At 33.9% G+C, this 27,890-nt stretch overlaps 2 protein-coding genes across 3 annotated transcripts; one reads left to right on the forward strand and one right to left on the reverse strand.

The window, feature by feature from the left end:
• Window positions 1-485: 485 nt before the first annotated feature.
• Window positions 486-20,797, reverse strand: LOC148311111 (uncharacterized). The gene is made up of 10 exons (XM_088257217.1): window positions 20,145-20,797; window positions 12,943-13,592; window positions 11,953-12,191; window positions 10,473-10,646; window positions 9,257-9,473; window positions 7,851-8,069; window positions 6,469-6,609; window positions 5,402-5,552; window positions 3,784-3,955; window positions 486-3,027 (listed from the first exon to the last, which is right to left on the reverse strand). Exons 2-10 carry the CDS (start codon window positions 13,529-13,531, stop codon window positions 2,479-2,481), a joined length of 2,451 nt encoding a protein of 816 aa, XP_088113343.1. The 5' UTR covers window positions 13,532-13,592; window positions 20,145-20,797; the 3' UTR covers window positions 486-2,478.
• LOC148311112 (uncharacterized) lies at window positions 18,941-27,886 on the forward strand. Of its 2 annotated transcripts, none has more exons than XM_088257223.1 (6): window positions 18,941-19,115; window positions 23,381-23,486; window positions 23,933-24,051; window positions 24,160-24,314; window positions 25,961-26,108; window positions 27,706-27,886. In XM_088257223.1, the coding sequence occupies exons 1-6, from the start codon at window positions 19,073-19,075 to the stop codon at window positions 27,861-27,863; spliced, it is 729 nt and encodes a 242-aa protein (XP_088113349.1). In that variant the 5' UTR covers window positions 18,941-19,072; the 3' UTR covers window positions 27,864-27,886. The 2 variants fall into 2 exon arrangements, with proteins under 2 accessions (XP_088113349.1, XP_088113348.1); XM_088257222.1 differs by lacking the exon at window positions 18,941-19,115 and adding an exon at window positions 21,531-21,807.
• Window positions 27,887-27,890: the final 4 nt, after the last annotated feature.

Here is a 27,890-nt window from a genome sequence, read left to right on the forward strand (position 1 = left end):
AAACTGATATTTGTCCACCTCCATAGTGTAGTGGTCAGCACGTTCGACTACCATGCTGGAGGTCCCGGGTTCGATTCCCAGGGGGGTTTAAATAAATTATAGGTGATTTTCACTCTCAAATTTTATTTAATATCACCCTGGACTGGTACAAGAAGCACAGGGATGACCACCTTACCATCATGCAATTAACAAGCAAGATAACACTGCGTCGCTATGATGCAGTGCCCTGTGCACCATTTGGTGCGGATAAGGGATTTTTTTTAAAAACACTTATATACAATATCATGTCAAGACTTTAAGGGTATAATTTTAACAATGCAATAATATTTTTAAGCCATTTGACTCTTTTATCATTTTGTACATGTGATTTGCGTCATCTGAGTCCATAGTGTTAAAAAAAAATACATTAATTGTATGTGTCAAACTACACTCTTGTAACAACAGTGATTCTTTTTTTTAATTTTTTTTAAAGAAGTTTTGTTATATATTAAAATTAGATAAGTGTTGTCCCATTTGAAAAAAAATGCCTTATTTAAAATTATTTTAAGCGTTGAAAAGTACTTTAAATTGTAAAAAAACTCTTATTTTAATATCGCCGTCTTGCCTGAATATTATTTAATGTAGACTGCATCGACTTTCAAAATGAACTATCTGAATATAACTCATGTGTAACCCGCTCGAAATAACTACACTAAATCATAGTGTAAAATAATGTTTTTAAATTTGTTAATAAGAAAATACACAAAAGCTGTTTTTTAATTATTAAAAAAAAATCATGGTTTATAACAATGTTTTTAAATTTATTAACACACTAAGGAAGAGAAAGGTATTTTTACCCGTTGGGTCGATTGATGCTTAAGAACGGGAAGGGTATTTTTACCTTCTGCGCTGGCCTCATTTCAAAGGCAGAAAAGAAGGAATTATTTCATGTTTTTATATGAATATTATATTTTTAATTAATGTTTTACTTAGTAAATAGCACTATTTCTTAAAATATACTGTGACACGTGTTTCGATGCATTCCGCATCATTTTTAAACACCGTAATGATAAAAATGATGCGGAATGCATCGAATGCATTTAAGAAATAGTGGTATTTACTGAGTAAAACATTAATTAAAAATGGATAGATTTTACCACAAAGTGACTGCCGAATCAATTAATGAATATTATATACCAATCTCTTTGTTAAGGTCTTAAGTATATTTATATAATTATTGAATCCCGTCGCCAGCGACCCACAAGCATAAAAAACACCCTTAGTGTGTTAATAAGAAAACACAAAAGTTGTTTTTTAATTATTTTCAAAAATCATGGTTTTAAAAATTTTAATACATATGAAAATACATAAAAGTTGTTATTTGAATTTTTTTATTCAATGTTTATAAGGCACGTAAATAGAACAAATATAATTGTTTTTTCTATAAAAATATGCGTAGATTGGTTCATTTTGGAAGGCCTTCATCACGGACTGTGAAGAAATATAGGTTAGTGTTCAAAATCGGAGTGAACTTTATAAATTCGCTTTATCATCCATGTAATGTGCTTATAATGCATAATGTAGGTTTATCATGTGATTGTATGTTATTCTAAAATATAATTTTTTGTAAAAAAAGGTTTCTTTTCTTTTTTAAACCTTAGGAGACTGACCGGAGCATTTCGTCGTAACGTAACGTCGTAACATCGCTCGCGGCGAGCATCAGCGAGCATCCGAAACTATGGATGGAGCACTCGGCTCGCTGTACTGACTGCCTGATTGCTCGCATCGTAACATGTTACGTTACGACGAAACGCTCCGGTCAGTCTCCACCCTTAGATTTTTCAAAAACCACATCATATACCTAAATAACATTATGTTATTTTGACCCTTTTCCGGCAGAATGCTTGTGTATGCAAATTTGAAGAGAATCATTTTAAAAACTTCAATGGGCACACAGTCTGTGTCACCTTAGATAGTGACTGACACGCATTCTGTGTCTGATAATATCCAGCTTACTTCTGGCACACAGAATGTGCCTATTTAGATAAACTTAAATAAACTCTCCGTCCTTGCTAGCACACATTCTGTGTCACCGAGTCCACTACACAGTGTGTGCCAGCTTCAAAAATGTAAACTGCGCATTTGGCACACACTCTGTGTCTATTTTGATAATGCACGTCTGGCATACAGTTTGTGCCAACTTAGATACACTGGGGCGTTTGGGGGTCTTTGCTAGCACACATTCTGTGTCACCTTTGATAATGCACGTCTGGCACACGGTTTGTGCCAAGCTAGGTAAACTCCCCGTCCTTGCTAGCACACATTCTGTGTCACCTTTGACAATGCACGATTGGCACACAGTTTGTGCCAAGATAGCTAAACTGCCCGTCCTTGCTTCCAACTTAGATAATGTCCACCGAGCATCTATCACACAGTTTGTCCCAACTTAATATCCACTGACCGTCTGACACACAGTTTGTGCCAGATTTGAGGCATGCGTTATGTAAAATTTTGCTCTAGCACTTTCTCTTGCGGCACCAAATCATCAACAATAGTCCCATTCGAGTGCTGTCTCATATGCACTTTCAAATGCGAGCTAGTAGTTCCGCGGTACTCGCAAACTAAACACGCATAATTCCGCTCGCCAGAGTGAATTTTCTTGTGAACGTTGAGCCGCGTGGAGGTAACGCACTGGTAAGGGCACTCGTCACACTTGTGGGGCTTCTCACCTGTGTGATAGCGTACATGGGACTTCAAGTACGACTTGCAGGAAGCCCTGTAATCGCAGTACGTACATTGGAAGGGCTTATCGCCACTGTGGGTCTTCAGATGCTGCGATAGGCGACTGGACTTCGCCGCCGTATAAGAACAGTCGGTGCAGGAATACACCTTCTTTGCGTGATCACTCTTGTGCGCCTTCAACTCTTGGGCGGTCTGGCAAATCCGACCGCACGATTCGCAAGACAGAATCGGAGGCGGACTGTTGAATTCTACATTTTTAGAAGTGATTTTTGCTTGTGATTTTTTACTATGGGTTTCAATATGTTTCTGTAAAAGACAAAACATTATATTAATATTCCATTTTTATTCATTTTATGTTTTTGTAACTAACTAACCATCACGCTGCTTCTCCGCAGGAGTAGGCAAAGAGAATAGAATGCCAAACCACTCTATTTTTGCAAACATTTTGCTACTGCAACATTCATGCATCTCCTCATACACACCCGCTAATTATTTCGACTCCTAACCTGAATAAAATAAATATTTGAAATACTTGATCATACTAAGTTTTCCTCTCAGCTTTTATTTCCAACTAAATTCACCTCATATATTTGTTTTGCCTTTCTTTCCGCATTTAATCTTTCCACATGTCCAAACCATCTCAAAACATCTTTCTTGATTTGATGGACAATGCTCATCTCAGCCTTGCATTTTTTCCTTATATCACCATTCAAGCATCTATCATACATGGTTTTGGGCGTGTTCAGGGGCGTGCATTCCATAAAGGCAGAAAAGCAGTGCCTATCCTACCTTACTAATTAGTACCTAGCTTACCTTACTACCTACCTCTACTGCCTACCCTCATAACTAGTGCCAAGCTTACCTTACTACCTATTGTCTACCCTAATTAATTCTCTGTGCATGCCACTGGCCGCTCTGATATACTGCATTCAGTCTACTTTCATCCTTCTTTTCCCAACTCAATGCTTCACTTCCATACATTAGGTTCATTCTAAAGTCTATTCTGGATATATATTGACAAAATGGCTCTAAATTGAGATCATAAACATGTTACACTGTCACCTTGAGGTAGCTCTTTCTCCTACAGCGGTAGGGACAGTGGGGACAGCTGTTCCGCGCCTCTGCATGCCTCAGCCTGTGTTGGCTCAGGCCAGAGAGAGAGGAGCAGCACACTCCGCACTGCTCACACATGAAGGAACCCTTCCGGAACCTCCTGGGGGGTGGACGCTTCAACCTGGAAACAATGTAAAGGACATACTATAAACCAAGCTAGGATACAAAATGCCAAACCCTCTTCTAGCGGAACGGAAAGCCTGTTGACGACAGTCAGCAGTACGGTGTCCCTGAGGAGTGCCACATGGTTTCCTCCCAGCAATGAGCAAATGCTGAGAAGTTTCTGATTGGCCCACACTAGATTATCCCTACTGTTCCTAACACAGATTATTATATATTTTTTTAAGGAATAACCCGCAAAGCCTCTTACTTTTAGAGGCTTGTCTGCAGGTAGGATAGTAAGGATAGGGAAGGTAAATGTGAAAAACAATTCACAAACACCCAGACCAATTGAAAACTAATCTTTCTTGAATTTATTTAGCAATTGATGAAAATCAATCTCGCGACACCAGTTTCGCAGTCGAGCGTTTACCCAACGACGCCATGGTGCCTATCAATAAAACATCATTAGGGCGTTTGTACACTACCCGTAATTTTACCGTCCGGCAGTCCGGTTTTGAAAAATGAAAGCGACTACGGTAGTTAAGTTTGATCGAATTTACACGCAACGTGTTCACGCACTGATCCGAAGAAAGATGGACAAAAGCACAAGCCAATCCAATTCAATCATTGTTTTAAAACGCTACTGATGTACCGGACGGTAGAATTCCGTGTAGTGCACAAACGCCCTTATAGTTAGAACAAATGAAAATCCAACTGTTGATCTATAAACCTTGTACATAATAAGCAAGGCAAATAATAAATGCAACTCCCATATAAAAAAATTAAACATGTGGCGGAAACTTTCAAAATCCCGTGATTCTCCTCCATATGGGAATATGTATAGGGAAAATGAGTTGAAATTTTTGAGGAATGGAAATTTTATCCAACTGGTGATGACATTAAGACCTTGACTGCCAACTACGAGATAGCTCGTAGATTGCGATCCTGTAGCTACCATCTAATTCCTAGTATATCAGTGCTAATACGGATAGGTGGCGCATGGGAAGAGAAGAAAAATCAATGCTGGAGGCTTACATGAACAGAGCATTAATTGATAAATAAACAGAAAATATAATTGTAAAACATTTGTTCAGAATGAAGAAGTAAAAGAGTATTTTTTCAAAATTGGCTGAATTAACAGAATTCTGAAAATAAGCATGGCAGTCAACATGTTAACTCAATCATAATTATATAATTCATGAGATTATATAATTATGTAATTATAATTCATAAGTATACAGTGTACAGTAGTACGGCTGACTTAAAACACAGACATGGACATTTATTTTGTAGTACTTTTTTTTTGCATTTTTGGATTAAGTAGAATCTACTTAGTCCAAAAATGTACTACAAAAAAAATGTCCCTCGCTGTGTTTTGAGTTTGGACAGCCGAGTAGCTCAATAGGTGAGTAGTTTGGCGTTCCATCTTCTCAGCCCGATTACAACGAAGAGAATTAGGACCAACCTGTGTCGCCCATCAAAGTGTCCAGATTTGAGAAACCTCATATTACAGTTGTTACAGGGATTCAGTTTGGTTCCCTGTGAGTATGCTTCTCGGTGCCTGGATATAAAGCTGGTCCATGAAGAGTCATATCCGCACTCGGAGCACAGTCCCCCTATAATTAAAGTGCTCCATTAAATTTTTATTTATTTATTTATTTATTTATTTATTTTCATAATACATAGATACATTCAATATACATATTCATTTCATATACACATTTATTATACGTATTACGGCTCTTTAGGCATGGCCTGTGTTGAGCCGAATACTAACATGGTAATACAAAGTTTATTTATATATTTTTTTTAAATTTTTAATATACATATATTTTTTTTAATGATTAGATTATAAACATAACATACAGGAGATACAAAAATAATTTATGTTTTAAATGCTCCCATAGGATCGAATACAGAGCGGGAAAACCTAGTGAATAAATAAAAATCAATTTCATGATACTACCATATCGTAGTCGTACAGGAGAAAGTGACCAACTGACAAAACGTAAAATGTTCAGGAGGGCCATTCAAATCACTTTTGCTTGGCAAGAAAATAAACATCAATGCAGGAAGTCATTTTTAACAAGTCAATATATTAAACCTCCAAGATTAAAATCCTTTGGGATTTTTTCAGGGCAATATTAAGCTAGTATGATATTAAATAGTCAATGATCACGTTTTTGTAACAAATGCATTTGATCACTTTCTCCTGTATGACTACGATATAATCCTTGGACATAATAATCAAGATAAATATGTGATAAAATGCAACTACCATCTAAAAAAAAACTAATCCAACCCAACTCCACCTAGTTGTCTATCTATTTCCGCAATGGTTTAAAACGCTATACATTTCACAGACAAATACGTAAGAAACATGAATATTACCCTGGAATGGTACCTGAATTGCAGGACTGTCTTTATATAACTAACAATCAAATTGACACCACGTTCTGGTGCCTTGTGTCTAAGTCTGAATAAGGGAAGAAAGAAGAGGTAGCTCATAAAACAATTTTAAAAATCACAAACCTTCATCCAGGGAGTCGGTTCCTTCAATAGCGGGTTTGGTGACAGCCCCTTCATATCCGCTGCATGTTTTATCACAAAATAAATCATCCAGATTGGCATTATCGCTTGCATTATCTTTCTGATCATTATCCATTTCACACTCTGGAATTTAAGCACATAATCTATAAATCTATATATTTCGGAAAACTTAAAATCCATAAAAAATTAACAAACCTTTAAAACTAAAACTAAAAAACCTAGACTCCATACCAAAAAAAAAATATTATTTTTTTTAATTTGCTTTGTTTATTTTTAATTTTAATTTTAATTTACTTTGTTTATAAAAATGAAAAAAAATTGCAAAACGAACTCCCTCTCTAAACACAAGTCTCTTCTTTATTAGAGAGGTAGAAACGTTATATTTGAAATGTATCGTGTATTTACCAACTATTTTGTATTATTTAAATATGTATTTGTAAAAAAAATTAAAAATTAAAAATCTTTCCGGCATTTTTAATAAAAATAAAAAATAAATAGGGCTGATATCGAGGTCCGGAAGGTGTCCTATCTGAGGCATGTGCTAAAAGGAGACAAGTACGAGCTATTGCACCTAGTGGAGGGTCCACGGGATGTGGGCAGGAGGCAGATCTCCTGGCTCCGGAATATACGAGATTGGACGGGGATCAGGAGTGTTTAGAGCTGCCCAAGACAAGAACAATTACTCTCAAGTGATAGTCGATGTCAAGGGGACCTGACATGACACGCACAAAAGGAGGCCAATTTAAATAGCGCCATTTCCGCAAAAAAATCACCTTGAGGGTGTTTTTCAATTTACATGATTACAATTTGATATTTACATATAGATCCTAAGATATAAGGTCTTCGAAATTGTCTATTGTCTATGGCTGAAGCTATCTTGTCCACAAACGTGTCGATAATTAAATTTTCAAATAAAAAAAATTATTATACATATCGCCCACTCCTTTCAAGAATGTCATAAATCAAAAACCTTGATTTTTCAGGAGAACGTTTTCAAAGTTTAAAAATATAATACAATGTATTAAAAATAAATATCAAGCCACTTACTGAACTTTTTACTGTGCAACAAATCTTTTTAGGTAAAACCTGAAGGTTCTTTCTCCATTTGAAAAATATTTGTTATATATAAAAAAAAAAGTAAACAATACCTTTTCTTCAAAATGCAAAAACAGCAATTTCTGCCCTGTAGCGACTAAATATTAAGTTAAAATAAGCCTCTTTTGCTGGGATATAGTGAATTTTCTGGGCATTCCGAAAACATGCACAAATGAAAATTTACGATTTTTGATTTATGACGTTCTTGAAAGGAGTGAGCGATATATTGAAATATTCATTACAATGGTTGATAAGAGCGGTGGACATACCTTTTTCACTGACAGCCTGTTTGATTTGATTACTCTCAAATGCCATTGGTCCTTTTTCATTTGCATTTTTCGTACTTTTACACATATCGTTACTGGTCGGGGGATGCCAATCCTCAATAAAGAGCTCTCCATCTGATGAAGAATTATTGTCAGTACCTTTTCTATCAACAGGCGGAAAAGCAGCATTCTGTTCTGTCGATATTTCCGATTCAAAATCACCTGTAAAATCACAATAAACACAAACTGGTTAAACATGGCATCTAAAGTTAGAAACAGATATCGCTCACTCCTTTCAAGAACGTCATAAATCAAAATACTTGATTTTTCAGGAGAACGTTTAAAAATATAATACAATGTTTTAAAAATATATATCAAGCCACTTACTGAACTTTTTACTGTGCAACAGATCTTTTTAGGTAAAATCTGAAGTTTTTTTCTCCATTTGAAAAATATTTAGTTTATTGAAAAAAATAATTAAACAATACATTTTCTTCAAAATGAAAAAAACAACACTTTCTGCCCTGTAGCGGGTAAATATTAAGTTAAAAATATGCCGCTTTTGCTGAGATATAGTAAATTTTCTGGGCATTCCGAAAACGTGCACAGCTGAAAATTGACGATTTTTGATTTATGACGTTCTTGAAAGGAGTGAGCGATATGTTCAAATATTTGAAATAAAAACATTTCTTTTCCAAATAAAATCTTGATCAAAACTCATCAGTCAAAGAGCTAATTTTTAAAAAAAAAATGTAAATACTACTGTCATCGTAATTGTTTGCATTATTAATTATATAAAATTAATAAACATACCTAAAAAGAAAATATTATTATAGTATTTTTCCACAAATTTTTAATTTGTTTCAATTTTGACTTATTTATATCAACAACAAAAAATGTGTACATAATCAATATTTGTAAATAAAAAGTTGTCTAAAATATGTGTAAAATAAAAATTAAAAATTATATTTTCAGGGCATCTTCTGGGTTGTAAAATAATTCGGCAAATAATCTTACATATATTTCATAAAGGTTTCTGCTAAAAAAAACTAATTTCAACAATAGATTTCGCAGACAAAGTTAAATACAGTTAATTTTTAAAATAGAATATTACATTGCAAAATTTTAATAATGGGTAGAATGTTAAATGTTACACAGCGTATAAGAGACACTTAAACCAGCCAATGACGGGCCGTATCCCCAGACTTATTATACATTTTCCCACCTCAGACTATTTCATCTACGTTGAGATATCAATAAAAATATTACTAAAGCTACCCATAAGTATGGAAAAGATATCCTCTAAAATTACATTTGTTGTATATAATTTTTGCATAAGTAAGTACTACCCAACGAGCAAATGTTTAACTGACAAAAAAATCCTTATATGTGTGAAATTATAAATAAATAAATGTTACCTGAATTATTTCCTTGTTTTAAGTTGTTTTTCTCCCGCACAGTTTGTTTTTCGGTAAAACTAGTGTCTATTTCATCTGATATCAATTGCAATATATCTTTGTCTGGTTTAAAGTTCGTCTTTGTATTTGGATTGATGGTTTTCAGATCTCCCTTCCAAAATGGCACTGGGTTTATATCATTTGATGTTGATTCAAGATTGTTGAAATCCTAGAAGAAAAAGTAATATTAGCCATTTGGGGTGAATAAAAATCCTGAAAAATAACACTACTCTAGGGAAACGGTACTCGCTGACAAATAAATCTATGCTTCAGTTTGTCACATCAGATTAAATAAATATTTTCTTGCTATAAAAAAAACCTCCTTGAGAAAAAAACTAAATGAGTTCATATCATTTAATTTTGATTCCATATTGTTTAAATACTAAGAGAAAAATGCCAGATTAGCCATTCGGGGTGAATAGAGATGCTGAAAAATAACACCACTGTTTTACGAGAATACAATCCCTCATAAATTTATGCTTCAGATTGTCACATTATTTTTTATACATAAATATTTTCTAGCTTAAATAACGCTTATACCAAAACCCAAAAAAAAATCAATGGGTTTTTGCTGTTGATTTCATATTATTAGAATCCTAGAATAAAATGCCATATTAGTCATTCGGGGTGAATAGAGATGCCGAAAAATAATGCCACTGTTTTAGGAAAGGTATAGCCTGATAAATCTTTGCTTCGGATTATCACATTAGATTATACATAAATATTATGTAGCTAAAATAAAAACACACATTAAAAAGAATCAAAAATTTATCAAAAGTTTATATTATTTGACGTTGATTCCATATTGTTGATATCTATTGAAGAATGTCATATTAGCTGTTTGAAGTGATTAGACACAATGAAAAATAGTATCACTATTCTAACAAAGGTACTCCAGGATAAATCTATGTAACAGATTGTCAAATCGGTTTTTACAAAATAAATATTTTCTAGCTTTAAAGACGAATTAAAACAAAAATGGCAGCAAAAATACAAACACATTGAGAAAACACTTTTAACCAACCGGTAATAATTTACAGTTAAAATATATTTCAGATTTAATGGTGAACCCATTGGGAGTCGAATCCGTGGCCTTATACGAGTACAAGGTAGCCAATGCGCCAAACAAAAATTAAGTAAACTTATTGATTCTAATAAAACTTCTTACCTCCCAAAACACAGATCCCGTAAAGTTGAAATTCTTGACCTTATCGTAAAATCCATTTTGGTATTCCATAGATAATTTTAAAGAGATTTGAAAAGGTTCCAAATATTGTTTTAAATATTGTACAATTCTCGCAGTACTTCCAAAGTCAGGAACAATATTGTTTTGATCGTCCGACTGAAAATCAAAACCAAACAAAGCAAAATTAGTATTTATCAAGTTACCCCGATACTGTAGTGTGAGTGGTATGTTTGCTTTAGCACTTATGCCACACTGAGATGGGATAGTAAGGCATAGAGTGGTAGGCTTCCGGGAGAGCTGATGAAGAGCTCCAACCTCATCATAAAGTTACTAGTAGAGCACAGATGAGGGCTGGACATGTGGCAGTACTAGAGCACAGAGTTGCATGAACCAGCAAGCTGATCTTCTTACATTATCTCTTCATTATTTATTTATTGATATATTTACATTTTTTCTTATAAAATACTATATAGTTGCAAACAAAATATGTATATCGTGGGTATCCTGGCAAAAAACATCAATTTTGACTGAATAATGCAAATTATAAACGTTTCAACGTTCTTTATACTGGCAAAATACTCTAAGTAGTTTGAAATGTCGTATTTATGTGGTTTTAAAAGTAAATTCAACTTTAAGTTTAATAGCAGGTATTTAATTCAGGCTATAAGCTTAAAATAACAAGAATTATTCAAACAGAGATTTTAAAGTGAATGTTTTTTACCAATATACTTACGATATTAAGCGACTTAAGCGGATTTCTATTTATTTTTAATACGTTTTATTATATTTTTAAACTTTAAAAACGTTCTCCTGAAAAATCAAGTTTTTTGATATATGACGTTGTTGAAAGGAGTGAGCGATGTATTATATTGATTTTGCATTTAATTTGTAGAATTCCATAATTTACATTTGAAACATTAAAACCAAAAACGAGTCCTCCTCTGTAGTGTAATGGTCAGCACACTCGGCTACTGTTCTGGAGGGTTCGATTACCAGGGGGGGGGGGTCAAATAAATATAAGTGATTTTTCGCTCTAATATTTATTCAATACTACCCTGGACTAGTACCTGAAGTGGAGTGCTGATCAACTTTCCTTCATGTGTTAAAAATCAAGATAACACTGTGTTTATATGATGCAGTGCCCTTTGCACCGTTGGGGTGCGGATAAGGGTTTTAATATGAAGAATAAAAAGGGCCGAAAAAAACCTTTAAACCAGTGTTTGATTTTAATATTTAAAATATAAAGTTTAATAAAGCTTAGTCAAGGTCAAATAAAAATATTATTATTTAAAAATAATTTTTAATTTGAATTATTTCAAAATATTTTAGTGAAAAATACACTGATTTTTATTGTCCCCCCTGGGAATCGGGCCTGCGTCCTCCAAGATGATAGCCCAAAGTGCTAACCATCAAAGTAAAAAGGCATTCAACCATACCAAAAATATTACCAAAAAAAATTTACCTGCAAATCCATAATATCAGTTTTCAATCTTTGAATTTCCTGCCGCAATTTCAATCTTTCTTTTAATTTTATCTCATCAATTCTGGAACGTTCCTTCGTCAAGCAAGCATTTTCAATTTTGGTATCCTTTATTTGTTTTTCCAAGTCTTCCAAAGAGAAATCGGGATTCAATTTGATTTTCCGTTTTGTTTTACTCTCATCGAAATATACATATTTTTCAAAATCGGAGCTCTCAGAATCTGAAAGAAAAAAAACATTTAAAAAAATTGCAATTGTTAACGGTGACTGGTCCTCAAGTGACTAATGTGATTATTGAGTAGAGTGAATACAGTTGAAATGTGATCTCTCAGTCGAATGTGCGGCAAAACCATGTATGGTGGATGTTCAAATGGATACAGTCCTGTATACATAATATGTATGGATTCTAATTTATTTAACACATTGTTGTCGGGTGGTTTTTCATCAACCCTGACTTTAATTTGGATACTAATTAGGGTCATATACTAATCACAAGTAACCTAATCATATGTAACCTGATCACAAGTAACGGCAAGCCTAATTCTGAACTGTATAATGTTTCTTGGTCTGCCAAAAGTAAACAAATAGAATGCTTATAAGCGTCTCCCGCTTTCTACCAACAGTATGCAAAAGACACTTTTAAGAGTTTCCCGCAAACAATGTGTGAATATCACCCTGGACTGGTACAAGATGCGCAGGACTGGATCACCTTGCATTCGTGGAATTAACGAACGAGATCACACTGAGTTGATACGATGCAGTGCTCTATGCACCACTGGGTACAGATAAGGATAAGAAGAAAAATTCATAGAAAAAAGGCCTCTCACAGACTGTTCATCTGTGAGATTCGGCTTAAGTCATTCTTCCATTTCCACTGCCATCTATACTAGTATTACCCATTTACCAAGAGCGAAACTTGTTAGCTGTCAGGACAATATAACTATTGAGTAATCCGCAATAATATGTGCATACCTGATTTGCAGAACACTTTTTTACCCTTTACATACAAATTGGTTTTCTTCTTAACTTTTGGCAGGGGAGTACCTAAAAAATTCAGCTGGGAAGACTTGAGAAGCTTTTTGAGTTTTCGTTCTCTCTTCAGTCTACGGTTCTCTCTCCGTTCTTCTTTGCTTACGAGGCGACCCTGTTTTTTATCTATGGTTGACTTATCTTCAACAAATTTAAAGGAAGGCATTCCGATCGTTTCTATTTTAACATCTTTATCCGTGGAATCAACAATAAACTGTTTGCATTTGAAAATGGATAACGGAACATCGTCTTCGCTTGAATCCGATTTAATGCAACCTTTTTCAATTTTAATACTGTTTTTATGATTTGAGACATTTTCTTCTTCTTCTTCACAAGTGACGTCCATTTTAAAGGGCAACCAACTATCAAGAATTGTGTCATTTTTATCCTGTATAATGTATGAATTATTAGACATATTATTCTCATTATAATTTCGGCTGCAATGAATCTTTTTAATACCAATATTTTTTAGTTTTTCAGTAGACTCAAAATCTTTTTTAGAATTCATAACATTCAATATGGAATCCGCCATTATTCAGATAAGTATATGTAACTTCACATTGTTTCTCATACTAAAAGCACCAGATCTAAAACTGAACAAAAAAACAAATATTCAACAGATTAAAACATTCATTTATTGATTTGGCTTTTTCAGTCACTTTGTGGTAAAATCTTTTTTTTTTTCTCTTTTTTTAAAATTCTTTTGCATTACATGACGTAAATTGAAATACAAAAAATATGAATAAAATATAAATATAAATTTAATTAATTCAATTTATATTTATTTGAAAGATAAATTTAAAATATAAATTTAATTAATTAATTTATATTTAAAATATAAATATTAATTTAATTAATTAAATTTATATTTACATTAAATTTATATTTAAAATATAAATAAAAAATTATTCAATTAAATACGTAAATTTATCTAATTAATATAAATTTAATTAATTAAATTTATAAATATATTAAATTTATATTTAAAATAAAAATATAAATTTATTTAATTTAAGTTTTACACAAAATAATCATGAAAATATATTAGACAACAGTGGCATATTTAAGTCAAACTGCGAGCGTGGAAGTTTGTACATTGGTATGTCTTCCAGAAAATTCAAAACATGAATTATTTTTAACTTAAGTTTTACTGAGTAAATACCATAATTTCTTAAAATCCACTGTGACACGTGTTTCGATGCATTTCACATCACTTTCAAACACCATTTACTGTGTCACAGTAGATTTTAAGAAATAGTGGTTGTTACCAAGTAAAACTTCAATTTGAAATGGATATATATTACCACAAAGTGATCGCTGAATCAATGAATATAACCTTAAGATTACTATGTGATGAATTCAACATTATAAGGACAATTGTGTTTGTGATCTCGGATGCAGGAAGTACACCAAAACTGCATCAGTTTCGAAAAATTTTAAAATTGTATCGATCAAGTTAAGGCAGCAGCAGGCACCTCGGTGGTTGGAGCGCTACGTGCAGCGCAGTCAAGGGATAACTGGAGAAGAGTCATTGCTTCCACAAGGGACACAACCCTCAGTAATGAGGAATAAGACGGAGAAGAATAAAGATATACACATAAGTGTCAGAAGGCCAGCGAAAAATATTTCTATTTTGATCTGTTCTGCATTTTTCTGTCCAGAATGTGTGCAATATTTTCCTTGGTTGCAAATCATTCACATATTTTTTTTCAAATAGTATTTTAATCATTTCCTGACCAAATAAGGATATATGTACCCTGTTATTTAGTCTTTTAATAATGAACCAGTATGCATTTTATAAATACATATTTTTTTAACTTATTTTCTCTACAACTACTTAGTTATAATATAACTTTAAAAAGAAATAAAATATAAAAATGATTTAGCTTATTGAAAATAATATTAATATGGCAATTTTTCACTTACTTTTGGTAAAAACATTAAAATTCAAATACCATGTATTTATTCGGACCGCATTTCGTAGCACTATTTACTATTGTAATGACATTTGAAAGTGACAGCAAAAACTATATATGATTGTCTATGGTGATTTTTTTAAATGGTCACACTATCCAGTGTGACCATTTAAAAAATCATTGGATTAAGTTGCAAAATTAATTTCACTCTAGGGTGAAAAGCCATTAAAAATCAGAAGAAAAATTACTCTCCTCGTCGCATACGTCATAAAAGTCTACACGCATGCGCCGCGTGTTAACTGTGTTAATGCGTAGCAAAGGAAACCAGCTGACGCTTTGTTATATTATTTTTTTTAAATTATGGAGTTTGTAATTAGACCACTTATTTTATTCATAACATTTTAGGTGTGTCCAAATCCTAATTTACAAATCTGGGTTTCTCTGCTTAGGAGTTATTTTTACATTTTAACATCTGAAAATAGATGAAGAAGAATATGAATGTCTGGGTATTTGAAGGGCTTACGACCTATCATAGGCTGGTTTAAATGATCACTTTATACACATTCACCATTCTTCCCATGATTGACAACCACACTCCTCAATTTTTTGGAAAGAATCATGAAATATAAAAAATAAATAGTTTATTTCATCCACGTTCTCGGCCAATTTTAGTTGGTGGATGTCCGTTTAACAATAATTGTATATAAAATCAAAATGTGAAAAAAACGTTGTTCAAATCACTGGGGGGAAAGAAAGGTTATCTTAAATTTGCATTCTCGTGGCTAAAAGTGAAACGACACATTACAAAGAAAGCAAAAATGATTTCATTATTCATTTCCATATAGTTCAGAAACTTGGACAACGAGAGTAAGAGAACGCAGAAATATGCGTGCACTTGAATTACGATGCTGGAGAAAGGCGCTGATGGGCTGATGACTTGTGACCGAACGCTGCACAAGTCTTTGACTACTTGTCGGTTAAAATCCGGTTTCCAGGTTAATAGATATTTGTAAACACGACGAACAAGATAATTTACTATTTATATCCCCCAAAAAAAATTCAGAAATGCGACATACCAAGAAGTCGAGAAAAAAAAACTTATTGCTCAAAGCCATCCTATAGACATATACCATCCATTGGTGACGATTACATTTAAATTGTCTCTTCTTTGGATTAATATGCCATTCTGTGGAAATTTTTATATTCCGGCGCTTTGACCACCCTTTTGTTTCAGTGAAAATGATGACTGACACTTATGAGTATGAGAAAGGCTTCTCACTAGTGTAAGTAATCACTCTTAACATGAAAATGGCTTCGCGCCAATGTGAGTTAACATGTCGCTCACTCCTTTCAAGAACGTCATAAATCAAAAAACTTGATTTTTCAGGAGAACGTTTTTAAAATTTAAAAGTATAAAACAATGTATTAAAAATAAATATCAAGCCCCTTATTGAACTTTTTACTGTGCAACATATCTTTTTAGATAAAACCTGAAGGTTTTTTCTCCATGTGAAAAATATTTAGTATATTTCAAAAAATAATTAAACAATACCTTTTCTTCAAAATGCAAAAACAACACTTTCTGCCCTGTAGCGGGTAAATATTATGTTAAAAATATACCGTTTTAGCTGGGATATAGTACATTTTCTGGGCATTACGAAAACACGCTTAACTGAAAATGGACGATTTTTGATTTATGACGTTCTTGAAAGGAGTGAGCTTTGTGTCTCTTTTAAAATTCCATCTCTTCAAACATGAATATTGACACTCTGAGCATGAGAATGGTTTGAGACCAGAGTGAATTACCATGTGTTTATTTAATCTCCATTTCTTCAATCATGAAAATTGACACTTTGAGCATGATAATAGTTTCAGACTAGAGTGAGTTACCATGTGTTTTTTTTAATTCCCATTCTTTCAAACATGAAAATTGGCACTGCGAGCACGAGAAAGGTTTCAGACCAGCGTGAGTTAAAATATTTACTTTTAAACATTGTTTACTTAAACATGTATATACACACTCAGGGCAAGAGAATGGCTTATTAACAGAGTGTGTTAACATGTCGCTCACTCCTTTCAAGAATGTCATAAATCAAAAAACGTGATTTTTCAGGAGAACGTTTTTAAAGTTTAAAAATATAATACAATGTGTTAAAAATAAATGTCAAGCAACTTCTTGAACTTTTTACCGTCCAACAGATCTTTTTAGGTAAACCCTGAAGGTTTTTTCCCCATTTGAAAAATATTTAGTTTATTTGAAAAAAAAAATTAAACAATACGTTTTCTTCAAAATGCAAAAACAACATTTTCTGCCCAGTAGCGGGTAAATATTAAGTTAAAAATATGCCTCTTTTGCTAGGATATAGTACATTTTCTGAGCATTCCGAAAATATGCACAACTGAAAATTGACGTTTTTTGATTTATGACGTTCTTGAAAGGAGTGAGCGATGTGTGATTTTAAATACTCTTTACGTGATCACGACAGTCTGGTGATGCGAACGGTTTCAGGCTAGTGTGAGTTAACATGTGCACTTTTAAAACCTCTTTATTTGAACTTCTATAAAGACACTCAGACAGCATGAGAACTTTTTTTCAGCTTTATGAGTAAACATGTGTCTTTCTAAATTAGTTTTTCGCAGGCATAAAAATTGACACTCAGTGCATGAGAACGGCTTCATACCAGTATGAATTAATATGCGTTTTTTTCAATTCCCTTTACGTGGACATGTATATAGACACTCTGGGCACTTGAACAGTTTTTTTACCAGTGTAAGTTTTGCGAGTTTTCAAATGGTCTTTAACCCTTTGTGGACGAAACATTATTTTTTAGTCGGATTAGGTTTTTTAAAATATTTTATTGAAAACAAAGGATAGTAAAGATTATTCCTATATTCCAATTTTTTTTACATTTATAGTTTAAGAGAAAATTGGCGGTTCTACAGTGGGACCACCAGGTTACAAGAAATAAAAAATTCAAAAATAATGTTATTTAAAAAATAGGAAAAAGGTATGAATAAACATTATATTTGATGAAATAACATGAAACAATTTCTTTTATCTGTAAGACAAAGTCCAACATGGCAAGTTGAGCAGTGCCACCTGGTCCAGTGCGGATTTGCCTTGGTGCTACAGTTAGCACAACGTACTTTTTTCCCATTTATCGGCATATGTGCATTTTTATATATCCGGAGCTCTAGGGGAACTTGAACTTTAAATGAATTTTGAAGATTCTTCTTATTTCAGAGTTTCTTTCTCTGTCGCAAAGTGTTAGGCCTGCAATGGGTCATAGAGTCTTCGTTTCGGTGGTTCTAAGAAGGCTTTTGGTTCTCGTGGTGTCAGCTTTTTTTTCTATGCTGTGCATCATTATTGTTCTTTTGAATCGTTTTATGTATTTAAAAAAAAGTTAATTGCCGTAAAATAAAAGGATGGTTAAAACAAAAGCGCCGTTCTGTATTAAAACCACGAACATTTATAAAAAAACTCTTTGTGACAGTTACAAAAGAATAAGATTTTTAAAATTACGTAATCAAATGCATTTAAAAACAATATGATATAATTTTCTCTAAGCACATTCGAGGTAAAAAAAACTTTATATAAAAAAAACAGACAGAATTCTTCTTTTTAAAACAATAAATTGGGTATTACGCCTTTTGCAGGGTTATATTACGTAGTAGCCCGATAGATAACCCAAAATCACAGAGATCACACTTTTCTACAAAAATTCCAGCACATGTAATTTAGGTGTTTTGATCAAACAATTATATGTAGCATCGCTTTCTATATGATAGATATTTGTACTCAACGTGACTATAGGTATGAGTAATCAGACGAAAATAAGCGATAAAGTACAATGCATCCCGTTTGGAAAGTTTAATATAAACTTGAATCGAGTCAGTCCATTTTTTGCTTTGGGATGTGTGGAATCACGTATTCTTCTCGCTAGTGTGGATTGAAACGTGTATTTTTAGATCTCTTTTCTCAAGGCATGTGTATAAACATTCTGAACATGATAAAAGCTTTTTGCCAGCGTGGGTTAAAATATGTTTCTTTAAATTGCCTTTCGTATAAAATTTATATTCGCACTCTGAACATGTGTAACGCTTCTCACAGGTGTGTGTAAACATGTTGTGTTGTTTTAAATTACTTTTCCGAATACATGTATACGTACATTCTGAACATGCGAAGGGCTTCTGACCAGTGTGAGTAAACATATGTGCTTTCAGACTACTTTTCACACTGCATTTATATGTACATATGGTACACGAGTAAGGCTTCTCGTTAGTATGAGTCAAATTGTGTTTTTTTAAATCGTTCATACGATTGGTCATATATGTACACTCTGTACACGCGAAATGCTTCTCACCAGTGTGAGTTAATTTGTGTCTTTTTAAATCCTGCCTCTGACTGCACTTAAAAGTGCACTCCGTACATGCAAAAGGCTTCTCGCCAGTGTGAGTTAAAATGTGCGATTTCAATCCGATTTTCTGACTGCATGTGAATGCGCACTTCGGGCATGCAAAGGGCCTTTCACCAGTGTGAGTTAAGATATGTCGATCTAAATTTATTTTCCGAGTAGATCTATATGGACACTCCGAACATGCGAATGGTTTTTCGCCAGTATGGGTTAAATTATGTGTAATTAAACTGTTCTTGTGGTTGCATGTATATGAACACTCTAAACATGCAAAACGCTTCTTGCTAGTATGAATTAAAGAATGTCGTATTAAATTGGGTAATGTATTGCATCTATATGTACACTCTATACAAGCAAAAGGCTTCTCGCCTGTGTGAATCAACATATGTTGTTTTAAACAACCTTTCAGATTCGATCTATATTTACATTCTGAACAAGCGAATGGCTTTTCACTGGCGTATTTGGTTTCGCAGTCCTGTGCACCTGAAATAAAATAGTTATATTAAGTAGCTGAATTTACAAAAGTTCTGCGCTTCAAGAGAGCCGATAGTGTACATGTCCGAACAGATACGTTTCCACTTCCCATAATTGAAGCCAACATGAACTGCTCCGCACAACTGCAACTGTGATGGAGACGTCATCATGCATTCGCCGTGAGTTAATTTTCAGTGCAGATCAAAGCGGATCACTCTAAACGGAGCACGAATTATGTACGTAAACCAGTTCATATTCGCTCTTAAGTGGGAACAAAACGTTTATAATAGTGGAATAAGATATTTACAGTATTTTTTGTTTGTTTGGGCAAGTGACTTACCAGTGTTCCGGGAGTATTCCGAGCATTCTTGTTTAATATCAGGATAAGAAATATCCATTTCTGTAGATATCTCGCTTGTTACTGCACCGTAATGTAGTTTAGTACTTTCTCCAGTATGTTGATCGATGTAGCGATCACCCATTTCTTCGGTCTTAATTATAGGAACTTCTGGGTAAGTCTTGCAATTTGATACATCATCATCATGTGACAAGTGATAGCTGCCACTACCGGACTTGAGTACTTCAGGATGTACTGCTTCCGCACCATTGACACTCGCTGCAGGGGACTCCATCTTGAGAGAGGATTCCGAGAATTCTTGTTTGATGTCAGGATAAGAAATGTCAATTTCAACGCACTTCTCGCTCGTTACATTGCATTGTAGTTCAGTACCGGTCCCTATCTCAGTACGGGGAGTATTGCCATCACTTTCTGCTTCGGTTTTCTTAATAAGATCGTCTGGGTAACTTTTATAATCTGAAACGTCAACATAGCGCGGCAGGTGATAACTGCTACTACTAGACTCGCGTATATCGAGACAAAGTTCTTCTATAACACCGACACTCCCAACAGGGAACTCCATCTGTTTATCAATCTTCTTCTCAAATCACATTGTTTATTATTTATTAAGTTATCCAGCTGACAGACCAGCAGACCTCCACTTGGGTACAACACAGAACCAAAAACGATAATTTTATCCAAAGACCTCACAGATAGAGTACTTACCGAGGGAATATTTGAATGAGTCGGCTCCCGTTTTATTAAGATCTGAACTAGTTGGATACGGGGATACAAATCATTTATTTAATTTGGATCTGGATCAAGTCCGGATCATGGTTTCACGCTCAATATGCAAACGTAACTAATCATTTGCAAATATTAATTTTTAACGTGGTGAAAAACGATTAAAGTGAGGTTACGCGTCTTCAATATATAATTATTTGCAAGTTCACATATAGGTATCGCATAACTTGATCAAAATCAAAGAGTAAAACATTATTTAGTTAACTATCAAGATCAATGCTAGAAGTTTCACATGTTTTTATTTTAAGTTTAATAACGCTTAACACATGTCATAACTTTACGTTTAAACAAATAAGTATATCAATGGATAGATAATTAGGTATGTATTTCTAGAGATAGATGGATTTTAAACGGATGGCGTTATGTTCCTTTCTGTTTTTATTTTTGTTTTTGTCACATGGGTCCTGAACGCTGACACCGAAAATTATGATTCGAGGGTGTGTATCGGTTTTATTTCTTTTCGAGGACTTGCAATGGTCAAAATTATTACAGATTTAAAAAAATAAACTGTGGAGATGTGAAATTGAGGAACCGGTTCCGACGAAATTAACAACCCGGTCTTGCTGTTTAGTGAATCGGGTACTTCACAAATGTCAAAACTCGAGATTGTGTTTTATTTGTTTCAAATTAGTTAGTTTAAATTTGTTATTGAATACTCTCGATGGAGTTAATATATTTATTAAAATGTAACCTGGACTTTTATGGCCTTTAATTAGCATAATGAAATACAAATATGCACCAATGTTTTAAGATACATAGTATACTCCAAAACTGTTATTGGTTGATTTGTTTATGATGGATATAGATTCTGAATTGAATCAAAACCGCGAAAGCATCTCAGAAGATGTGCAGCTAGCCGGCAGTAAGTATTCTGTGATAATATTTCCTTCAAGAAACATCTGAATACTTGCTATTGATTGTTTGTGATTAAAAATAAATAAATAATTGTTTATTTATTGATTTGGCGTTTAATTTGTAGAACTCCATTTTAATTTATGTATTAATTTTAAATCAAACACGGATTTTTTGAGTCTACTAAGTTGTATTTTACTAACAAATACACATCAAAATTAATATTGTGACAATTGTTTCGTCTTGTTAGAGCATTATCAAACGAATGTCACAATGTGATAATGCCCTAAAAAGGCGAAACAATTGTGACAATATTAATTTTTATGTGTTTTTGTTAATAAAATACAACTTACTGGACTGAAAAAATCTGTGTTTGATTTCAAATTAATACATAAAATAAATAAGTGTTAATTAAAAAGCATAAGTTACAATTAGTAACATTAAAATGAACAAATAATTACAACATTTTATATTACTGTTCCGTCTGCCCCGTGGTGTAATGGTTAACATGTTTAGCTACCATGCTTTAGGTCCCGGGTTCGATTATATATATATATATATATATATATATATATATATATATATATATATATATATATATATATATATATATATATATATATATATATATATATATATATATATATATATATATATATATATATATACATATATATATATATATATATATATATATATATATATATATTTATATAAATATATATATATATATATATATATATATATATATATATATATATATATATATATATATATATATATATATATATATATATATGTATGGAAGCGAAATATGGAACTGGCAAAGGAAGGATGAAAGCAGAGTGAACGCTGTTGAAATGCGCTCCCTCAGACGAATGTGTGGAAAATCATTGTATGACAGAATTAAAAATGACGATATAAGAAAGGAATGTAAGGCTGAACGAGGAATAATTGAAAAGATTAGGAAGAATTCTTTGCGGTGGTATGGACATGTTGAGCGAATGGATAGCGAGAGAATGACTAAGAAAATAAATGTGGCGAATGTGAGAGGGAAAACTGAACGTGGACGACCGAAAAAGACTTGGCACGATCAGATCAATCAGAACCTAAAATCTGGCGGTGTCAAAAGTCTGCGTAATCGGAGGGCATGTATGACTAGATGTATGGATGTGAAGGAGGCGAGGAGTGTATGTCAGGACAGAAGAGTGTGGCGTTCCATCCTCTCTGTCTACCCCTGCGGGGAAACGGCGTGATGGTAGTAGTAGTAGTAGTAGTATATATATAATATTGCCGATGAGTAATTTCTATTTCTCATTTTGGGACATTGGATTTAGGTTAGTAAGACTGAAACTCAAATAAGAAAATTACAAAAAAGATTAAAAAATTTTTTTTAACCAAAACATGGCAAAATATAAAACAATAAACAGGTATTATAAATAGGTATATAAAAAAGCATAGGTAAATAGCATATTTTATAAAAACAAATAAAAAAACATAAGGTAAGAAGCATGTTGAAAAGAAAAAAAAAGAGAAAATATAACTGAAAATATTCAAATAATAAATTGCTTATTTATTTCCAGATCAGCTTCTGAAAAGGAAGGTTGGACTCCCGAAATTGTTCAAAACTGGGAATAAGTCCATTACAAAGCGACCTGTAGGAAGGCCTAAATCCAGTATCGAAAAAAGGTATGTGTTTTAAGGGTAGTACAGACCTTGATGAGAGTAGTACAGAACATACAGACCGATGCTCCGGATAATTTCATGATTATCAATCATACCACGCAACAATCGATAATAATAATAATATTTTAATAACAATATGTAATATCACAATGTGATAATGCCCTAACAAGGTGAAACAATTGTGACAATATTATTTTTTATGTGTTTTTGTTAGTAAAATTTGTCCGCCTCCGTAGTGTAATGGTCAGCACGCTCGGCTACCGTTCTGGAGGTCCCGGGTTCGATTCCCAAGGGGGGTAAAAATAAATATTAGTGATTTTTTCACTGTAATATTTATTCAATATTACCATGGACTGGCACCTGAAGCGGAGGGCTGATCACCTTTCCTTCATGTGTAAAACGATCATTATAACACATATAAGGGTTTTTATATATGTAATATGTTTCAGGACAAATGTGTTTTCTTGCGATGAGTGCGATAAAGCTTTTCCGTACAAATCCCATCTGATTAGACACATCCGAAGCCACACCAATGAGAGACCTTACCAATGCACCGTCTGTGAATCAGGTAATTATTAAATTTCGACATCCAATCCGTTATATGGTTAAGTGATCACTTTACACACCATTCTACCCATGATTGACCACCACACAACTCAAGTTATTTTTATTTCAGCATTTTTCGATGCCCACTTGCTTAAGCGTCATGTGATGAGTCACACGCACAAACTACCTCATCCTTGTCATCTATGCTCCAAGCAGTTCTACACCAAGTCCGATCTTCGCAAGCACATCTTGGTTCACGAGGGAGAGAAGCCTTACAAGTGTTCAGTAAGATATACGGTCTCTTCTGCTCCTCATCCGCAACCAAAGGAGCATTGTGTCAAGGCGACCTAGTATTCTTAATCATGAATCTCACTTTATACACATATCGCTCACTCCTTTCAACAACGTCAAATATCAAAAATTATCAATTTTCAGTTGTGGATGTTTTCGGAATGCCCAGAAAATGATGTGACGAAACGCGTCACGTATTAACATATAGATAAATAAATGTAGAATTCAATCCAATAAACCTTGTTTAATTTTGGATATATTACCCAACAATGTCATATATCAAAAATTGACAATTTTCAGTTTTTCATGTTTTCGGAATGCCCAGAAAATGTACTATATTCCAGCAAAAGCGGCAAATTTTTAACTAAAGGTATTTAATTAAAGGTATTGTTTAATTATTTTTCTAAATTTACTAAATATTTTTCAAATGGAGAAAAAACATTCAGGTTTTACCTAAAAAGATCTGTTGCACAGTAAAAAGTTCAATGAGTGGCTTGGTATTTATTTTGAATACATTGTACTACATATATTTTTAAACTTTAAAAACGATCTCCTGAAAAATCAAGTTTTTTGATGTATGACGTTGTTGAAAGGAGTGAGCGATATAACATTCGCCATTCTACCCATGATTGACTACCACACTACTCAAATTATTGGAACTTATGTATATATACTATGTTGTCCGCCTCCGTAGTGTAATGGTCAGCATGCTCGGCTGCCGTTCTGGAGGTCCCAGGTTCGATTCCCAGGGGGGTTTAATAAATATAAGTGATTTTTTCACTCTAATATTTATTCAATATTACACTGGACTGGTACCTGAAGTGGAGGGCTGATCACCTTTCCTTCATGTGTAATCGATCGAGATAACACTGCGTTTATATGAAGCAGTGCCCTATGCACCATTGGGGTGCGGTAAGGGTTTTATTATATATATATATATATACATATATCACTAAACCGGCCTATGACCTAGTGTTGTCTTGATCATGAATCTCATGAAGGCTCGATGATCAGTCATGCGCCCCTTATCTTCTTCTTCTCTTCTAACCCAATGGTGCATAGGGCACAGCATTGTATTGACACATTGTTATCTTGATCGTTACATACATGCAGGCAAAGGACCAGTCCAGGGTAATATTAAATAAATATTAGAGTGTAAAATCTCTAATATTTATTTTCACCCCCCCCACTCTGGGAATCGAACTCGGGACCTCCAGCACGGTAGCTTAACACATTAACCATTACACTACAGAGGCCCCTTATCTTACCTGATCCTAACCTAAAATTATTTTTAGTTAAAAATATTTACGATAATTATTTTTAATTAAAAATTCAAACTCATTTCATAAAATACAATATAACGTTAAATTTGTTTTGAAAAATGTTAAATTTTATTTGCTAAACGTCCATTTGATTTGCAAGGCATGAAATTTGGATTGTAAAATGTTCGATTTGAAGTAAAAACCCTGTATTATTATACAGAAGCACTAAAAAGTTGTAGCAATGTGCAATTCTTATGCGCAGATTCAGGTTGAAGTTTCTATTGCTGAGAAGGCGCTCATCCTCAACAACTTTGTTCTGTTTTTGGATTCTTTACGTTAGTTCTTTTTTATTGTTTAATTAGACTCATTTTGTTGCAGGTATGTGCTGCAGGGTTTAAAGATAGCAAAGCTGTTTCTCGGCATAAGAAAGTAGTTCACAGCGGTATAAATCCGTACCCATGCGAAGTTTGTGAGGAGAGCTTCCCTCAATTATCGGATCTGTCTAAACACATTGGATCTCACGTTGGTAAGTAATACATTTGTATTTATTTATAATTTATTCTATCATATGTGGTCAAACGAATGTACAATGTGAAGTAATGGGGCAAGTAAACAAGGCTGCAGCCATCTCAGGATGTTTGAAAAATTCTTTATGGAAAAAAACCATGACATGGAGATCGGCAGCAAAATTAAAATATATAAAACCGGTGTAAAAATTGTGTGTGACCCATCATGACACATGGGATTGAATGCAGAGCGGACACCGCAGTAACAAAAAACACGCCAAGAGTGTCAGGAATGAAAACTCTAAGGAGCATATGTGGCAAGAGTCTACAAGATAGAATAAGGAACACCAGGATAAGAGAAATATGCGAGATTGAAGATGTCGTTAGGTGGGGAAGGCAACGATAAAGACAATGGTATGCGCGTGTGAGGAGAATGAAACCATCCAGACTCCACATTGCACTGCATGACAAACTCCAAGGTAGACGATTCCCAGGCAGACCACCAAAGATATGGATTGACAGCCAGGAATCAAAATCGCAGGAGGCTAATCCCTCTTAAAAGTAGGCCGCAAGGCTTACACCAAGAAAGATGAAGGTACTTATTGGAAAGTAAAATGATCAGTCCAGCGCAAGTACCAGTCAGTAATGAAAGCTCCCAACCGCATTCCTCTGAGAAGCTCTAGGCTTTCTGGAAGACTTCTCTTGCAAAGCAATCTCTTTCTGGTCTCACTTCTGCGGATTGGTCTGCAGCAACAGATAACATCTCCTTCGCCACTCCAGTCTCCCGAAACCGTCTTCAGCTCCTCATACGTCGAGCAACCCAAGTCCTCGTATAAGTCGCTTAGGTATTGGCTGCGTGGGTGTCCTCTGGCGTTTATTCCCTCGATCGTCCCCTCTATTATCGTGTGCAGGAAACCCTCCGGTCTCAACACGTGACTGATCCATTTGGCGCGTCTCTTGGAGATAGTTGCGAGCAGGTGCTCTTCTTCCTCGATCAATCGTAGCACCTCGTCGTTGGAGATGTGGTCTCTCCAGGATATCCCGAAAATTCTTCTACATCTCCACATCTCGCAAAGCTATCAAAATTGTCAAATTTGACTTAATGATGCATATTATAAAGTTTTCAACTGGCAAAATACACTAAGTAGTTTGCAATGTCATATATATGTGTTTAACTAACTAACTAACTAACCATTACGCCACTTTCGCAGGAGTAGGCATAGAGAATCGAACGCCACACTATTCTGTCTTTGCTTCTTCTACATTCATGCATCTCCTCATACATACCCGACGATTATTACGACTCCTGACCCGGCCGCTTTCAAGTATTTGACATACCTGACTGTGCCAAGTTTTCGTATCGACACACCTGATTGTGCCAAGTTTCGTACATATATGTGTTTTTAGTAAATTCAACTTAAGGTTTAATAGCAGGTATTTTATTCAGGCTGAAAGCTTTAAATAACAGGAATTATTCAAACAGGGATTTTAAAGTTGACGCTTTTTGCCAGTATACCCACGATATATGTTTTGTTTCATCGCGCTGTGTAATTGCCACAACCGATCCGAAACGCAGTGATCATTTTTACTAAAATGTGTTTTTTTCTTTGCTTCCAGAATATAAACCTTATCAGTGCGAGATTTGCGACAAGAAGTTTTCTAAATCCATTAGTTTGAGAGAACACTACGGATTTCACACCGGACTAAAATTATATCACTGTAAAACATGTGGTAAAGGTTTTGGATACCCTGGTTCATTAAGGAAGCACCATTAAAATAATAAAAATCATTGAAAAAATATA

This window comes from Brachycentrus maculatus, unplaced genomic scaffold (genome assembly GCF_059751285.1).
Source record: "Brachycentrus maculatus isolate JH-2025_06_01 unplaced genomic scaffold, ASM5975128v1 h1tg000075l, whole genome shotgun sequence".
In the NCBI taxonomy this organism is placed as follows: Eukaryota; Metazoa; Arthropoda; class Insecta; order Trichoptera; family Brachycentridae; genus Brachycentrus; species Brachycentrus maculatus.

What these genes read in the sequence shown, in the direction of transcription:
- LOC148311111 (XM_088257217.1), bottom strand. Translation starts at nt 13,531, where the DNA reads ATGGCGGATTCCATATTGAATGTTATGAATTCTAAAAAAGATTTTGAG. An exon ending in CTGATATTATGGATTTGCAG is followed by an intron (nt 10,647 to 11,952) that starts GTAAATTTTTTT and finishes TTTGATTTTCAG; the next exon opens with TCGGACGATCAAAACAATAT. An exon ending in CACTTTGATGGGCGACACAG is followed by an intron (nt 3,956 to 5,401) that starts GTTGGTCCTAAT and finishes CATTGTTTCCAG; the next exon opens with GTTGAAGCGTCCACCCCCCA.
- LOC148311112 (XM_088257222.1), top strand. Translation starts at nt 21,738, where the DNA reads ATGATGGATATAGATTCTGAATTGAATCAAAACCGCGAAAGCATCTCA. An exon ending in AGATGTGCAGCTAGCCGGCA is followed by an intron (nt 21,808 to 23,380) that starts GTAAGTATTCTG and finishes ATTTATTTCCAG; the next exon opens with ATCAGCTTCTGAAAAGGAAG. An exon ending in AAATCCAGTATCGAAAAAAG is followed by an intron (nt 23,487 to 23,932) that starts GTATGTGTTTTA and finishes AATATGTTTCAG; the next exon opens with GACAAATGTGTTTTCTTGCG.